At 36.3% G+C, this 18,881-nt stretch overlaps 1 protein-coding gene across 2 annotated transcripts in view; it reads right to left on the bottom strand.

Annotated features, from left to right (window-relative positions):
- The window catches only part of NLK (nemo like kinase), a 147,701-nt gene that overhangs the window by 56,173 nt on the left and 72,647 nt on the right, over window positions 1–18,881 (bottom strand). For both annotated transcript variants that reach the window (XR_009530416.1, XM_060082243.1), the window contains exon 2: window positions 4,258–4,387. Coding sequence is in view for 1 of the 2 variants with exons in the window: in XM_060082243.1 (XP_059938226.1) it covers window positions 4,258–4,387 (130 nt within the window). In the remaining variant the exon portion in view is untranslated. The remainder of the gene's footprint in view (window positions 1–4,257; window positions 4,388–18,881) is intronic.

Genomic DNA, 18,881 nt, shown 5'->3' on the forward strand with positions numbered 1-18,881 from the left:
CTTTACTTGTCTAGTTGAGAAATCTTTGCTTATTTCAAAGTCATGAAGACATTTTCCTATGTTTTATTCCAGAAGCTTTGTTATTTTACTTTTCATATTTAAGTCTATGGTCCATTTTGAATTAATTTATGTATATGTCAAGAAGTAGATTTTTTTCATATGGATATCTAATTGATTCCTAAGTCTTTATTGAATTTGTTACAATAGTGCTTCTGTTTTATGTTTTGTTTTTTTGGGCACAAGGCATGCGGGATCTTAGATCCCCAACCAGGGATTGAACCCACACCCCCTGCATTGGAAGGTGAAGTCTTAACCACTGGACTGCCAGGAAAGTCCCTGATTCCTGTTTATTGAAATGGCTATCCATTTACCTCTGGATTGCAGTGGCACCTGTCTTGTAAATCAGGTGGACATGTATGTGTATCTCAGTTTATAGACTCTGTTCCATTAATCTATTTTTCTGTCCTTGTGCTGCCTTGATTATTATAGCTTCACATGTTTCAAGTGTGAATCTCCAACTTTGTTCAACTTCTTCAAGATTGTCTTGAGTATTTTAGGTCTTTTCCATTTCCATAAACTTTAGAATGTCTGTCAGTTTCCACACACACATACGCATAAAACCCTGCTGGGATTCTCTTTGGGATTACACTGAATACATAGTTCAACTTGGGAAGAACATGGGTATTAACCACAGTGAGTACTCCAATTCATGAACACAAGAGCCTGTATTATTTTAAATGCATCAAGGATCTGCTCAGTACCACAAATTTTAGGCACAGAGCACACAAAACCAAATCCACTGATAAGTAACTTATTCTAAGTATCCTTTGCCTTTTCACACTCCTTAGCAGCAGACCCATTAGCATTAATAACGTCTGCAGCCAAACAGCTTATCTGCGTTCCGAGAAGGGTCCTATTGGTATGATTCTTTATCCTACTTATGAACCTAGAGAGGCCTTATTTGGGTTCAGTCAGACTATACAGAGGAAAACAAACGATCCCCCTTTGCCTTCACTACCTCCTCTTTTGCCTCCTTTACTCCAGAACTAAAAGGTTGGGAAAAAGTAACTCCAAGAGAGATCACTGAGGTTATCATTCCAGACTCCGAGATTTCATATTTTTTTCCCCTGTCACTTTCACTCACTCACTCACTCTTCAATAGACTGACTACCTACCGTGTGCTTAGTGCTATGGCCTAAGGACAAGAAAAACCCAAGAACTCTATTACAGGGGCTCTTAGCAGGAATCAATGGGTCCTAAGGAGGCACTGGGTGGGCATTAAAGGACTAGTAAAGGTCTAAAATGACATAAAAATTATGTGTATATGTATTTTTCCAAAAGAGGGTTCATGGCATTCATCAGATTGTCAAAGAATGAAAAAACCTCAGTCGTCCTTTTTCCATGCTGATAAAATGACAACTCTGTGTGTGTGTGTGTGTATGTACACACATGCACAAGTGCACAGATGGGCAAAGTAGAGAATATTTTGTCAGATTTTATAATAGCTCAGATTTTGACTAGACACTACTGAGAGGCCGAAACGACATCAATCTTTAGAAAGTTAAACCCATTTCTGTTTCTCTAAGTTGCTACATCAAGGCGAACCTATCCCTTTAAGATGAACAACCTTTAAGGAAAAAAATGTGCGTGTGTGTGTGCATGTGTGTGTGTGTGTGTATGTGTATCTCAATCAGTCAGATCACCTGAAATCAATGAATATGATACAGTGACTTTGAAGGTTCTGTTCAAAAGAAAATCTAAAGGCTTCCAGGGTTTTGCAGCTATTCTCTGACACATAAAAAGCCATCCAAATTAAAATCCAACCTTCCTACAACAGCCAGGTTAATCTTTCTAAATGCCATTTTCATCATGACATTCCTTTCTTTTCCTTCTATTCAATCAAATGTTAATCTCAAAAGGCTCATCTTAAGGTTTCTCCCTGTTTAAAGAATCTTTGAGATTTTAAGTCCATGACAATTACTCTCTTTTTCTTAATAGTACAGTACTTGTCTGTCATCTTTCACCTGAGAAGCTTTAAAAAAATACAGCTACCTGGGTCTCAACCCCAGAGATTACAATGTAGTAGGTCTGGGATGAAACCCATGAATCTGCATTTTTAAGGCTCACTTGGTGATTCGAATATATTTTTAGGTTTGGTTGCCCAGCTTTTCACTATGTGCAGAACACACAGTGTCCTGTATTAATGTTTAACCATGCAGGCAGTCCTCCCACAGCACTGTTATCACAGTATCACATTACTAAACTCCTTTAGGGTAGAAACCCCTAGAAGTTGATGTAGTTTAGGGATATAGGATGTGCACAATAAATGTTTACTGAATTAATGAATATGGGCCCTGAAGCAAGACAGATTTAGACTTCAATCTCGTGCCACCTTGACATTGGGCAAATTACTTAACTCTAAGCTTTGGTTTCCTCCTCTGTAAAGTAGGGATAATAAGCCCTATCTGACAAGACTTTTAAGTATTAAATTAATATATGTAAAGCATCTACACATTTTCTGACACTTGGTAACAAATGCTTAAACACCCGGTCCACTTCCTTCAAAAAAGGACAATGTTTTGAACTTTTTTTTGTATTCTCCACATGACCTAGCACTGCACTCTGCACACAGGACACAATTAATAAACATCTGTTGTCTTAACTACATCAAATACCAGTTGCCTCTTAGATCGGCATTCCACACATACCAGGTAGGCTGGCCCTCAGATGCTTTTGTAGATCTCAGTGCACAGCATAAATTCATTATGTATAAAATAGTGGTGCCATGATGTCCCATCTCCAACTATTTGCCTCACTTTTGAACATTCCCACAGAAATCACAAGCACTCTTTTACGATACAGCTCAGGAGCTCGAACAGTAGTTGCTGTGTTTTAATATGTGTGATTTTCAAGAATGCAGTTTGTTTCTTTTCTTACACTACTCACTCTGACACTATCTTTGTAACTTAATTACTCTATAGGAATGAGTCATGAGCAAAGACAGCAACATATACAGATAGCAGCCTATTACACCACCCCTCCTTTATAAAAGAAGCCAAGATAAGTTTGAATAAACCATTGAAACCCTTAGAAAGTATATTTCTGATGCCAACTTCAAAATATTTATTGTGGACCCCTTTACTTGAGTCTCTGACAATGTACATACGGTTTGTACTCTTTGATGCTGGGGTGGCACTCACTCAGGCAAATTCAAGAAATAAATAACAAAGCAAGCACTAGACATCATTCTAAAATCACTTCCAAAATTTCAGGAAACAGTTATAAAATAGCAACTGGAATGATGTTTTCAAAGTTATTGAAAGAAACAAACACATTGCTAGGCAGTTCCAACTGAATGAAAGATAAACAGTTACTTTCTAAAAAAGTTTAAGGAAAATGGATTTCAAGAGGGGTAATCAATAAAGTGAAATGTGTCAAACCAAGGAGCTTCAAGTGAACATATTATAAGTTTGATATTCCTAGTTTTACCAAATAGTTCAAACTGTTACAAATCTCTCTCTTAAAGTGTGACCTACACTTCAGCCAAAGTCCTTCAGGTTCCTGTGCAAACAAGCAGTCAGACTCACAAGAAATTACTGTTTTCCTGATTTTTATTTCAGCAATTAAAATTGCACTGGTTGAGTACCAAATGCAGAATGTGAGGCAGTTTTTCTTTTCAAATGAAACTGAAAACTAATAAGAGTCCAATGCTAACATCCCCCAGGTAAATTTTATACATACCAAACTTTTAATTCAGGATTAGTTGAGAAGAAGCTCTCTCAAACCACTGTGATTCTATTTCCCCAAGAATCCTGACATCTCTAAACACAGCCATAAATAAGATAAACTATTATCTTTAAAAGCTGTATTATTTTTAAGAGGAGAAACTTTTTTCTCACATCTTTAATCTCTGGTTTAAAATATTAAAAGATATAAATAAAGCATTTAAAATCAGGGGCCAATTACTTCTATTTAAATCACTCAGACTACATATTATACTCTATTTTTATGTTATACATTAGTATTGTTCCCAAGCTAAATATTAACATTTGCTTTAAATGAATTAATATTTATCTGTCAATCAATAAATCCTAGAATTCACTTAAACTTGCTCATTCACAAAAAAGGTCTAATTTGTCTCAGGTTTCCAAATCCCTTAATATGGTACATGTACCCTTTTTAACTCTCTTTTGCTCTTTACTAATATAATCAAACATACTTAGGAAATAGTTTATCCCAAACACTGATTTCACTTACATTATCATGTTTAAAAAAACACAACATCTTCAATTCCCGGAAGACCCTTTTGCAAGAGACCAGATTCTGGAAGACGTTGGGCATCTTTTTGAGTGCTACTCTCTTTCCATCTCTTGGATCTGTTACTGACCTAAAGACACAATATTTAGGGGGAGAGGAAAAAAAGACAGAAAAATCAATCCCAAACTTTGTTCTTCAGTGTTTCAGAGAATGACAAATACCTTTATGTTAAAACACTCAATATTAAATCCACTTAATAATGTTTCAGGTATCAGTGAGAAAGATAAACAAAACTATAATCAAAGAGAATGTTTAGCCCACCCAACTCATTTGCCATGCTTTTTTCTTTTTTTAAAATCCCTGTCTAAATTTCTATAAACACTTAACCTTCCTGAGAGGTCACTTAGCAATACATCTGAGGTAGGAGGGCTACTAGTGGTAAAGCCATTTTAAAGACGGGAGAAAAAGTATTGAACATTAACACGACTGAAGTCAAATTAGTTTTATGCTTTATTTTCAGAACCAAATTCAAGATGGAAGAGGTGTTCATTCAGATGTGGTCACTTTTAGTTGAATGTAGAGAATACAATTTGAGTATTTTGGTTTCTTATATAAATGAAACATCTTTTAGTAATACGGGTTTCAGGACACAACAGTGTCCCCTCATGAGTCTGAGTGGCAGCTTAGGAGCTGTAGCTTCTAGGTTATGGTAACTTCTTCCCTTTTGTTTCTCAGTTCTTGGTATGATGGCTGCCTCTTGTGGTTACTCTCTCTTTAATAGCTCAGTGTCCACCTTTTCTCTCTTTTAGCCTTCTAACACCTATATTGCCAACTCCTTGTATTATATTTCCCTGTGCTTGAAGTACTAATGTGTTTCCATTTTTCTGATTGGACCCAATCGATACATATTAAATCAAAGAGTTTTGCTAAACATGGCCAATTGGCCATCTGGCTAATCGAGTTTCCATGAATTAACCTAAAGCTTTTTTCCTTCCACCCATCACTGATGACTGGTTGTCTTTGTAGAATTTATTCCTGTCAGATTTATTTTGCTAGATTCCTATAATGCTCGGCTACCATTATCTTTCATTTTCTGTTTCAGCCATTCAATGCTTTGGCTATTCCTCCCAGATTTGTATCATTTTGAAATCTGGTCTGTATGTCATCAATGCCTTTATCCAAGTTGTTAATTAAAGTTTAGAACAGGACTGAGGACAGAGCTCTGCAACAGATACAACACTAGAAGCCATCTATGAGGCCGGCATCCAATCATTAATCTGTGTATGGTTAGTCAATTATTTATTTATTTAATTAACTGCAGTCACTCAGTTTATTTCTTCATCTTGTCCACAAGGAAATAAGACACTCATCAAACTGCCTTCCTGAAAATAAAGCATTCCTAGTTTTTACCTAAAAATCATACCAAACTTCTTTATGAATATCATCACTTCTTTATAAATTTATCTTAGTGATTGCTACTTCCTAAGTTCTTGTAAAACTCTTAAACAGTGCATTCTAGTATTTTTAAAACAGCATGAGGACTTCACTTTCTCCCACTGATTGAAAATTTGCTGAAAATTAAGTATTATCATTTTCAAGTCTTCAATAGCTTGAAATGTAATTCAAGTAGGCTAAGAGACCGAACATTTTTGACTGTTGTTTAAAAAACACCAACAAAAATCCATAACACTGCTTAGAATCCACATAATCTAGGAAAGTAAAGTAGGAAGGAAACCAAATATTACATTGACTATTAAAATTTTTTTCCTGTTTAAATACACCACTTCTGTAGCTAGATACTAGAAGATAAAAGTCAATGAAACAGCAAGGAAGGGAAATTCTGGATCACACATTGCACAGTAGTCACTGCCTCTCGAGTCTTCTTTAATCTAGAACAGTTAATTAGCATTTCTTTATCTTTTATGACATTGCCATTTTGGAAGAGTACAGGCCAGTTAGTTTTAGACTGTTCCTCAGTTTGGGTCCATCTGTCATTTTCTTGAGCTTAGATTCAGGTTCTGTATTTTTCACAGGAATAACACAGATGTCTTCTTAGCGCACCACGTTAGGAGGCCCATGAAGTCGATTTTTCCCATTACTGGTGATAACTTTGATCACTTGGATGAGGTGTCTGTCAGGTTTCTCCACTGCAAAGTTACTATTTTTTCCCTTTGTAACTATGTAAATATGCTATTCCTCATCAAACTCTGACCCACTACCTTTAGCATCCATGGATTTTTTTTGCCTGAATCAATGATTATTACTATGATGTTGCCAAATGGTACTTTAATAATTTTTAATATGTCTAACAGCTAGCCTGCACAATAAATATTAATTTTTAAAAATGAGTAAATTGATTTAACACAATACCCTTTCCAAAGACCTCATGCAGCAATACTTTGCAACTTCTGACTTCTTACTGGTCTTGACCCTACTGTGGTGAGGAAAGCTGCTTTAAGATAAACCCACTCCTGGCTCAAGGTTAGTACTGTGCCTTGTAATGTTTTAAGGTAAAATTCACAAAGCAGCATTTTATTTTATTATTCATGCAAAAGCCAGTCATGCCTGTGGCTGGTAACAATATAATCTCATGAATGTGAATGGCAGTGCAGTAATTTCACGCCATGTTGAGTTTGTTCTCTCTTAACTTGAAGTAGCAGATGCTTTAGTTCAGCACAAACAGTATCACAGAACACAGATAAGTGTGGAAGCCTGTTACACAGGAATTCTTTTATTTTCTTTGTTACTGAAAGGCTTGCTGTGCTTAGTTTCTCTGCTGCTGCAATACCCTGGTTATTTCAACTGCACTTGTTAATGAAGCTCCAGCTGTAGAGATAATGAACAACATTTAGGGCAACTTTCCTCATTTCAGAAAGTGGAGCCATCCTTCGACCTACAATTCACTTATGACCAGTTACTTTCTCTAAAATACTGTTCGCTCTAAATGAAAACAGTACATCTGTCATTTCATCTGATTACCTTCATAATCATTCAAGTTATATTAACAGGCACTTACGTCCTCAGTTTTAAATTAACATTTGATTCTGTAAACACTACATTAAAAATAATGTTTTAGAAAGAGAAAAACAAAAACAAAAAAATAAAGTTTTAAGGGTTGTGAGAAAGAATCTTTTCTTACATCTGCTCTGGGTACATCAATCCTTCTCTGCACTTAGAATTTAAGTTCAACTGCTTTTTAAACAGCCAAAAGAATCCATGAGCCATTCTTCAGAGAGATAGAGTCAGTCAAAAGAGTACAATATCAAAACAGGAAGCGTTTTAGATCTGGTTGTGGTCGTTTTTTGTTGTAGTTTTCTTAATCCCAGGAAACTGTGACCACTGCCACAAATCTGCTTATATTACTGACAAGCAGAAGGGGTGAAATGAAACAAGAGTAAAACTTATCATTGGGGGTACTTTCCCAGGCACTAGAATGTTACATTATAATATCTTTTTATTAGTATAACTAATCAGCAAGAGTCCCCAAGAAATTAAATGCTCCTCATTCATTTTATGTGAAGAATCTTTCCCCCATGTATTTTAGCAGTTTTAAAGTTCATGGTGCTTATACAGGTTTTTAACTATCCAAAGCAAAAAAAAAAAAAAAAAAAGAGAGAATGCTTCAACTTGGATTAAGAAAATCAGGTTCTTCTAATTCTAGTCACATTAACTTGTAATCAGCAATTCTCTACTTTTTGCTATACATACTACAATTACTATGTCAACTGTACCAATACAGTACACATCTCAGTAATAGAACTTCCTAGCTAGACTCTAAATATTTAATTATTGCCTTCACATTCATTTCAAGATTCACTTCCTTAAAAGTTATTTTTACTTGTATGTAGATTAAGTTTCCTTGAGAAAACAATAGCAAACTATGAGACAAAATTTTTGACAACAAATAAGTCTAGAAAATGTTTATTTGTCCCTAGTACATATTATATGTTCATGGACACTACAGGTTAAATATGGAATTTATTTGTATGACTCTGGTTTTTATAACCAGAACTTCAACTCTATCTAGCTTGTGTGCACTCTGACATAATATACAGAGTTGCAAACTATTTAGAAGCACAAACCTTCTAGGTTTCCCTGCCCCCACCCAAAAACACATAGAAAAGGATTCTCATCTTTCATATTTAGATAATTTGTTCCATCAGTTGGGGTTTTCTGATGTTTGGTTTTTCTTTTTAAATGTTTATACAAATTTGGTATTTGCTGAGTTAGCTCTATACATGAGAAAGCAATCCTTTTCCTTTAACTTAAGATACTTATAAATGATCCCTAAATTTGTTAATCTGATTATTACAACGAAAAAAAGGTCTTACACAGTAGCCAAACCAAAGCAGTGAAATAGTTCTTTCTTTCCCTCCTATCCTAACACTACCAATCAGGAGAAGCAAAACATCTACATTTAACTGGGAGAGTTAATAGGAACTTATCCTCTAACTCTGTGTCTAAGTAACTATAAACAGCAATGATCCCAGCAGATGAGACACAGCACTGAGCCATTCTGATCTGTAGGGAGAGACCCAGGAAGGGAAGGAGGAAGAATAAGGAACAGGCAAGCCATCCAATATCAAGCTGTCACATTTATTCTCAAATACTTGTTATTGTAAGATCTAACTTTTAAGACTGTCTCAACTCCCCAAACCAATAACCACTGAATAAGTTAAAATATAGGTGAAAAATTATTTAATGCTAATTATTGTTGTCTTGGGAATATTTTATGGTTCTTTAGAGCATGAATTAATTAGTTCCATCCTTACTGTAGATGCCGGGAAGACAGAGAGACTCTTCCTCCTCAGTCACTGTCAAATATCGCTGTGAGAGGGCCTCCCTGGTGGCACAGTGGTTGAGAGTCCGCCTGCCAATGCAGGGGACACGGGTTCGTGCCCCGGTCCGGGAAGATCCCACATGCCGCGGAGCGGCTGGGCCCGTGAGCCATGGCCGCTGAGCCTGCGCGTCCGGAGCCTGTGCTCCGCAACGGGAGAGGCCACAACAGTGAGAGGCCCGTGTACCGCAAAAAAAAAAAAAAATCTCTGAGAGTCTGACCGGCCTGCACAAAAGCTGTCACATTGCCTTTTCAAGGGGGATTTTCTCATGTTAGAAGGTGAACATGACATAGCCTAGTCTGCCAAGTCTAGGAAGTTTTCATGGCACACTACCCACAGTCTTCTAGAAACAGACCTGTGAACATTGTATGGGGAGGAAAACCAGCTGCAGTGAAGGAAAGGTTTCTGTACAAAACCACAGAGGAAAATAATTCACAACTGCAACTCCTTCTTGCATTTTAACAACTTTGGGCAACAGGAGGTTACAAAGGGTAACCAAAACGAAAACTATGTCACACAAAAATAGGCTTGCTTTCAATCCCATTGATGAATTCCTGAAAGATATGTATTCAGTAACAGGAACACTGAGGAATATAAAGATTTTTAAAAAAAATTTAAAGATGGCAGTTTCTGTTGTACATTAGTTTCATAAATGTTGAAGACATCAAATGAAAGAAAAGGACAGTTTTACTCACATGGTAGGTTTATAAGATTATGGCTTTATCAATGTCAAAAATTGTAATGAATTTAGAAACAAACTTCACATCATCAGAAAAAGTTTTTAAATTATTATTATTTTTTAAGATTATTTATTTATATTTTATTTTTGGCTGTGTCAGGTCTTAGTTGTGGCACACGGGATCTTTGTTGAGCCCACGTGGGATCTTTCGTTGAGGCAGGTGGGCTTCTCTCTAGTTGTGGCATGTGGGTTTTTTTCTCTTCTTTAGTTGTGGCACACAGGCTCCAGGGCATGTGGGCTCTATAGTTGTGGCGTGCGGGCTCTCTAGTTGAGGTGCACGAGCTCAGTGTTTGTGGCACACAGGCCTAACTGCCCCACGGCATGTGGGATCCTAGTTCCCCAACCAGGGATCTAATCCGTTTCCCCTGCACTGTAAGGCGGATTCTTTACCACTGGACCACCAGGTAAGTCACAAAAGTTTTGTTTTTAATTGCCATAGAGAATGCTTTATCATTTGATATTTTAGTGGTTAAGCTAATATTTTAATAATTACTTAACATAAAATGTAAGCCTCAATATGCTGTAAGTTAAAAGTAAACTGTCTGAACACACCAAGAGTAAACTGCCATTTTTGAAATAAAAGGGAAAATTTGAATATGGTTTAAAATTATGATTATAAATTAAATTTCTATATTTCTAGAGATGTATATACTAAGTATACATAGGTGAAATGATGAGATCTAAGATTTGTTTAAAAATACTTCAGTAATAAATATTGTTGAAACAAAGCAAATCTTGAAATTATTGTATTTGAGTAGTAGGTTAATGGGGTCTAATTATTCAAAACTAAAGAAAGTGTATATTTGCAAAATTGCAAAATAAAAAATTGAATGAAAAAAATTTAAATGTTATTCATAATAATGTTAAAAATATCCAATATTGGGATTAAAACTAAGAAAAGCTAAGCAAGACTTCTACACAAAAGGACTAAAAAACATCACTGAGAGAAATTAAAGACATAAATAAATGGAGAAACATACCATATTCATGAATTAGAAAACTACTCAATATTGTAAAAATTTCAATTCTCCCCAAATTGACTTATAGACTCAGTGAAATTCAAAACATGAAATGGTTTTCTTTTTGTGAAACTACACGAATTAGTCTTAAAAGTTTTTATGGAAATGCAAATATGCCAAGGACAGCTAAGACACTCTTGAAGAAGAATAAGGTGGGAAAAGTTGCTCTACCAGATAAGAAAACTTATTATAAGGCACAGTAATTTAGCTAGTGTAATAGACCAATGAAATAGAAATATGGTTCAGAAACAGATTCTCCCATATACAGACACATGGCTTATCATAAAGGTGGCTCTGCAGACAGGAAGGTTGAGCCCTAAGCTAGCGTTTCTCAATTTCAAGCCCATCCATCTAAACACGGCTCTACAATACTGGGGCTAAGACTCTGCAAACCATGTTTTGGTTTTTCCAGCTAGCTCCAGGGTAGACTCTGCTAATAGAGGGCTTTAGAGACTGCAAGGCTGGAGGAGCAAAAAGGAACAGAGGGCTCTTATCCAGATGCGTACAGAATTCCTACAAATCAAGTTTTAAAAAGGCTTGAATAGGCATTTCACAAGAAAGGATTAATTCAAATGGCCAATAAACATATGAAAAGGAGCTTAACCTCATTAGTCATTTGGGAAATGAAAATTAAAACCAAATGAGAAAGTACGATATAACCACCAAAATGACTAATGTTTAAAAGTCTGACAATGCCAAATGTTTGGTGAAGATGTGGTGCAATGCCAATTCTAATACACTGCTAAGTAGAAGTGTAAATTGAACAATCACTTTGGGAAACAGGTTGGTTTTATATACTAAAATGAAAATAAATATACACTGGAACCCAGCAATTTGACTCTTAGGTATATACCCAAAAGGAATTTGTGTACCTATACACTAAGACACAAACAAGTGTGTGTGTCCATGGCAGCCATATCTTTAATACCCTTAAAACTGGAAACTCAAATATCCATGAACAGCAAAATGGATAAACAAATTGTTGTATATTCATATAATGTAATACTCTATAGCATTAAAATGAACTACTGCTACATGCAACAACATAGATAAACCTCACAAACATAATTTTGAGCCAAAGAAAACAGTCACAAATGAATAATAAGATTTCTATATAAAAAATATAAGCAAAGTTAAACTCTAATGTTTAGGGATGCACACTTGGTAGATAGAAACTATTAAGAAAGGAAGTGGTTATCATAAAAGTAAGGACAATGGTTATCTTGGGGGGTACTTAATGATGGGGCAGAGAAGAGAGGACTTCTGGGTGCTACCAATGTCTTATTTCTCATATGGATGACGGCTAGAGGTGTGTACTTTGTGATAAATCACAGAGCTGTATGTTTTATTTCGTATTGTTTCTCTCTGTGTTATTATATAACTAAAAAGGTAAAGGCTAACTTCCCAGTTAAATTTGAGCATAAAAAAGCATTTTAGATTGAAATCTATATAATGAGTAATTTTTAAAGAGGGTGATTCTTTACTTTTTTCTTTTTTTTTTTGTGCTATAGATACACATCTACACCAGCCCAATGGATTCTATCATACCTTTCCTTGTGCCACTGGTTCATTCTGTAGAGAGGAGTATACATAATATCTTCCTTATGTTTTGATTGAATTCCAAAAGAATTCGCTTGCTTAAAAAAAAAAACAAACGTTTTCTTCATCATTACACAAGAATATGCTATTAAGGAGCATTCCACAGAAGAGTGCTGTCAGCAGAATTATAGCAGAACTACAGTCCCACCCCTAATCTAATCACAATCTCCTAACTTCTATTGTGAAGCAAAATGCTGAAGCAGCTACAATATATAGATATCCTTCAGGTTTTTAATTAGTTAGGCTTTTAAAAATAACCAAACCCCAAAATATTGCAAATACAAAACAGGAGGCAAGACTTCCAGCTGTGGCAAACTGAAGAAATCAGCAAATCCTCTCCCAACAAAACTACTACAAAACTGGACAAATGTGTCAGAAACAACCATTACAAAACTCCAGAACACAACTAAAGTCAAATGACAAATTTAAAAGTGTTTAGTTATGAAAAATGTGGAACTCTGGGTAAGAACAGTGGAAGTCAGTGGTGTTACTGCTTTGGGTTGCTCCTTATTCACCCCCCACCCCAAGCACAGTCCACGCAGTACCTGGGAAGTGCTGGCCACAGAAACCAGCGGCTTCACTGCCGCTGAAGTGATTTGAAATGGAAGGCAAAAAACCCATACCCAGTGGCATTGAGAGTAAAACCATTAAACCCAACTAGAAAAGAAGAGATAAAGCCTACAGCTCTGCTAGCCTGAGGCTGCTGTCCCAGTTGGGAAGAGGTGCAGACTAACAGAAATCCAGAAACTTAATAAGGAGATTCTGGAAATGAGAGCCACAGGGGGCCTGGTAAACTGTCTATGCATTCCTGGCTAACTGGGGGCTGCGTATATGCTCAGAGTTGACTGGAGAGGTCCTAAGCTCTCCACCTATCAAGGGCTGACTAGGAGGCTTCCTACATATGAAGGGAAGAAATGAGAAGCTTAGCAGAAAGTAAAAGCTGAGGCATGCCTGAAAACTAGATGAGCTCCCTAATACACTCACAGAAGGCTCAGCAAAGGGTAGAAGCCTTACTGGCTCAAGATGTTTGAGCACAACCTTTAACTAATCACTGGCTGACCACTAAGCTATGGGACTCCAAGAAGGCCAAGGTAAAGATGAAAACAAAAACAACTGAGCAAAAACTTGAATGGCTACAATCTATAGGGGAGAAAGATCCCGCATATTAAGTCAAGTTACTTAAATATAAGCAAACATACATAACAACAACCTTCAGACATGGGAGGAGGGCTGGGGAGGAATCAGACCCAGGGTTGTTACAATATATTACCAAATATGTCCAGTTTTAACAACAACACCAACAAAAATTATAAGACATATTAAAAAAAAAAAAAAAAAGGAAAATGTGACCCATATTCAGGGGGAAAAGCAGTCAACAGAAACTGTTTCTGAGTGGGCCCAGATGCTGTATTCAGAAAAACTTCAAAAGCAGCTATTATAAATATGTTCAAAGTATTAAAGAAAAATATGGCGACAATGACACAATGGAAAATCTCAATACAGAAATAGAAACTACAAAAAAGGAAACAAACTCTAAAGTTGAAAAATACAATTAGAAATGAAAAATTCACTAGATTGGCCCAAAGCAGATTTCGGATAGCAGAAGAAAAAAAAAAAATCAGTGAACATAAAAGACAGATCCATAGAAATTATACAATCTCAAGAACAGAGAGGTAAAATCTGAAGAAAAATGAACAGAGACTCAGAGACCTATGCAATAACACTGAATGTACCAACATACATCTAATGGGAGTACCGTGAAAAAAGGAATGAGAGAAAGGAGCAGAAAAAAAGATATTTGAAGAAATAATTGTTTAAAACTTTCAAAATCTGATGGAAGAACAATATACAAAACTCGAAAACTCCCAAGTAGGATAGACGCAAGAATTCTGCACCTAAACACTTCATAGTCAACCACAGATCAAGTTAAAGACAAAGATAATAATTGAAATATGAAGAAAACCAAGACAATTAATGACTGACTTATCATCAGATATAACGAAGACTAGAGGGAAGTGGAACCCCATAATTGCAGTGGTGGTAGTGGGGCAGGCAAAAATTCTATATTCAGTTAAAAAAGACCCTGTCCTTCAAAAATAGAGGCAAAGTGAAAACAATCCAAGATAAGTAATGACTAAAAGAGTTTGTTGCCAGCAGGTTTGCCTTACAGGAAATAAAAAGAATCCCTTTGGTCTGAAAGGAAATGACCCCAGAAGGTAACTCAAATCCACAGGAAGAAATGAAAAACAAGAAATGGCAAATACGTGGATAAATAGCACAATATATTGTTGGTTTTAACATATATAGATGTAATATATATGACAATAACAGCACAATAGGGGGAGGGAACTGAGCTATATTGGAGCAAAGTTGTTGCATTCTACCAGAATTAAAATACTATTAATCTGATATAGATTGTTCAGAAATTAAGATGCATACTGCAATCCCTAGAACAACAAATAATACAATAACTAAAAAACCAAAGGAGGATTAAAAAAAAAACAAGAGATGAGTTAAAATGGTCAAATGAAAAATAGTTGACACAAAACAAGAAATACAATTTTGAAATATGGATTTGTTTAACACAAAAGATAAAAAGGAAGGCCAGAGCAACAAAAGAAACAAGATATATAGAAAACAAATACTGTAGCAAAATGGCAAATGTAAATTCAATCAATAATTACACTAAATGTGAATGGATTAAACACTTCAATAAAAAGCAGAGATTGGGGCCTCCCTGGTGGCGCAAGTGGTTGAGAGTCCGCCTGCCGATGCAGGGGATACGGGTTCGTGCCCCGGTCTGGGAGGATCCCATATGCCGCGGAGCGGCTGGGCCCGTGAGCCATGGCCGCTGAGCCTGCGTGTCCAGAGCCTGCGCGTCCGGAGCCTGTGCTCCACAACGGGGGAGGCCACAGCAGTGAGAGGCCCGCATACCGCAAAAAAAAAAAAAAAAAAAAAAGCAGAGATTGACAATTTTTAAAGTTTTTAAAAAATAAATATATTTATTTATTATTTATTTATTTTTGGCTGCGTCGGGTCTTCGTTGCTGTGCGTGGGCTTTCTCTAGCTGCAGCAAGCACAGGCTACTCTTTGTTGCAGTGCATGGGCTTCTTATTGCGGTGGCTTCTCTTGCTGCGGAGCACGGGCTCTAGGCACGTGGGTCTCAGTAGTTGTGGCATGCAGGCTCAGCAGCTGTGGCTCACGGGCTCTAGAGCGCAGGCTCAGTAGTTGTGGTGTACGGGCTTAGTTGCTCCACAGCATGTGGGATCTTCCCGGATGAGGGATCGAACCTGTGTCCCCTGCATTGGCAGGCGGATTCTTAACCACTGTGCCACCCGGGAAGTCCCAAGATTGACAATTTTTAAAAAGCAAGATTCAACCATATGCTGTCTACAAAAGACACACTTTAGATTTAACAATAAAAATGTGTTGGAAGTTAAAAAAGGTAAAAAGACATACCACAAAATGGTGACCACAAGAGAGCTGCAGAAGCTATGTTAATACAAAACAGAACAGATTTTAAGACAAATATTACTAGAGACAATGAGGGACATTTCATAAAGATAAAAGGGTAAACACATATACGATAATTATAAATGGTCTACATAGTTAAAAATAGACTCTCAAGATTCACAAAGCAAAACTTGACAGAAGAGAAGAAACAGACAATTCAATAATTATATTTGGAAGTTTTAATACTCCACTCTCAAAGATAAAACAACTAGGGCTTCCCTGGTGGCGCAGTGGTTGAGAGTCCGCCTGCCGATGCAGGGGACACGGGTTCGTGCCCCGGTCCGGGAAGATCCCACATGCTGCGGAGCGGCTGGGCCCGTGAGCCATGGCCGCTGAGCCTGCGCATCTGGAGCCTGTGCTCCGCAATGGGAGAGGCCACAGCAGTGAGAGGCCCGTGTACCGCAAAAAAAAAAAGATAAAACAACTAAACAGAAATTAAGCAAGGACAGAAAAGAGTTAAAAAAAATACTATCGACTAACTTTACCTAAGTGACATTTACAGAACGCTCTACCTAACAAGAACAGAATACACATTTTTCTCCAAGCACACACAGAATGTTCTTTAGGAATGCCCAAATGCTAAGTCAAAAAACAAGTCTCAGTAAACTAAGAAGGACTGAAACCAAAATATGTTTTTCACACCACAGTAGAATTAAATTACAGACATTAGAAAGAAATTTTAGAAATCCCCAAATATTAGAATATGAAACAAAACAAAGAAGAAGTCACAAAGAAATTAGAAAATACCTGAATTGAATAAAAATTAAAACACAATATATCAAAATTTATTGGATGCAGTTAAAGCACTGCTTAGAGGGAAAATGTATACCTTTAATCAGTTATATAGAAAATAAAGCCCTCAAATCAGTGAGATATAAGCTTTTACCTACAGAAAACTAGAAAAAGAGCATATTAAACCCAAAGCAACCAAGAGGAAATAACAAAATCACAATGGAAACAATAAAGAAAAAAACACATCAAGAAAATCAATGAAATAAAAAGTTCGTTCTTTGACAAGGTTAAAAAACATTGACAAACCTTTAGCTAAACTGATCAAGACAAAACAAAGATACAAATGGACAAAATCAGGAAGTAAAAGGGGACATCACTACTAACCCTACACAAATTATTAATTAAAAATATTCCCTCAATGAATGGCCCACGTCCAGATGGCATCATTGGTCAATTATACCAAACATTTAATGAAGAAACAGTAGCAGTCTTTCACACATTCTTCCAGAAACTGAAAAGGAACCACTTCCCAACTCATTCTATGAGGCCAACGTCAGACAATGACAAAAGGACTGAGTTCCTTTATCACAAGAGATAAAAACTATAGCTTAATATCCTTCAAGAATATTAATGAAAACATCCGTGAGTAAGAAATCCAATCCAGCAACATAAAATCCAACCCCCATTTATGATAAAAACATTCAACAAACTAGAAACAGAAAACTTCTTCAACCTGATAAAAGGGCATATGAAAAACAGAGCTAATATCTTACTTCACAATGAAAGACTGAATGCTTCCCTTTAAGGAATAAGGCAAAGATGTCTGCTCCAGCCATGTCTATTTAAATTTTACTGGAGGGTCTCATCAGTGGAAAAAGCGCCCCCCCCCCCCGATTTTTTTAAAAAAAACATCCAAATTGGAAAAGAAGAACTAAAACTGATTTTATTTGCAGATGACAAGATCCTCTATGTAGAAAACCCTAAGGAATACACAAAACAGTACTTAAACTAATAAACAGGTTTATCAAGGTTGCAGGATACAAGATTATTATACAAAAACCCATTTCTTCTACATGCCAGCAATGAACAATCTGAAAATGAAATTAAGAAAACAATTCCATTCACAACAGAATCAAATCAAATCAAGTACTTAGGGAACAAGTTTAACAAACGAAGTGTAAGATATACAGCAAACTATGAAATATTGCTGAAATAAATTACAGAAGATTTAAACAGAGAGAACACTTCATATTCATGAATTGGAAAACTCAATGTTAAGATGGCAATCTCCCCATAGTGACCTAGATTCAGTGCAATTCCAGTCAAAACTGGAACCCTCACATATTACCAGTAGGAATGTAAAATGGTACATCCACTTCGGAAAACAGTTTGGTTGTTTCTGAAAAAGTTAAAATAAACTTATCATACGATTCAGCAAATCTACTCATATATTTACACAAGGGAAATGAAAATATATGTTCACACAAAGATTTCTATGTGAATATTCATAGCGGTACTATAGCCGAAAAACTGGAGTCAAATGCATCAACTAGTGGATGGATAAACAAACTATGGTACATCTATACAACAGAATAAAAAGGAACAAACTACTACTTCCTTACAAGCTACCACTTACATGGCTAAACCTCAAAAACATTATGCTAAGTGAGAGAAGCCAAACACAAAAGACCATGTAATATGTGATACCATTTATAAGAAATTTTTGGAAGAGACATTTAGAGAGACAGAAAGCGTAACGGTAGTTGCTCAGGGTTGGGAATTGGAATGGGTGATTGACCACAAATGGTTAAGTTTTGCGGGTAATGAAAATGTTCTAAAATTGGGTCGGGGTGATGATTGCACAACAGTGGAAATTTACTAAAAATTACAGAATTATTACATACTCATGATGGGTGAATATTATGGTATGTAAACTATGCCTCACTAAAGCTGTTAAAACAAAAACGACACCTCAGAATACTGACTGTTTACAACATTCTAGACCCTATTCTGATTTTATGCTATATAATTCCCCCCTTGATATTTATATAGTTTTTCCATTTACCGACAGAGATTTCATATTTCAAAGAACACAGAAAAATCATAACTTCTCTTTTTTTTTTTTTGCGATACGCGGGCCTCTCACTGTTGTGGCTTCTCCCGTTGCACAGCACAGGCTCCAGA

Source organism: Mesoplodon densirostris, chromosome 18 (assembly GCF_025265405.1).
Source record: "Mesoplodon densirostris isolate mMesDen1 chromosome 18, mMesDen1 primary haplotype, whole genome shotgun sequence".
NCBI classification, from domain to species: domain Eukaryota; kingdom Metazoa; phylum Chordata; class Mammalia; order Artiodactyla; family Ziphiidae; genus Mesoplodon; species Mesoplodon densirostris.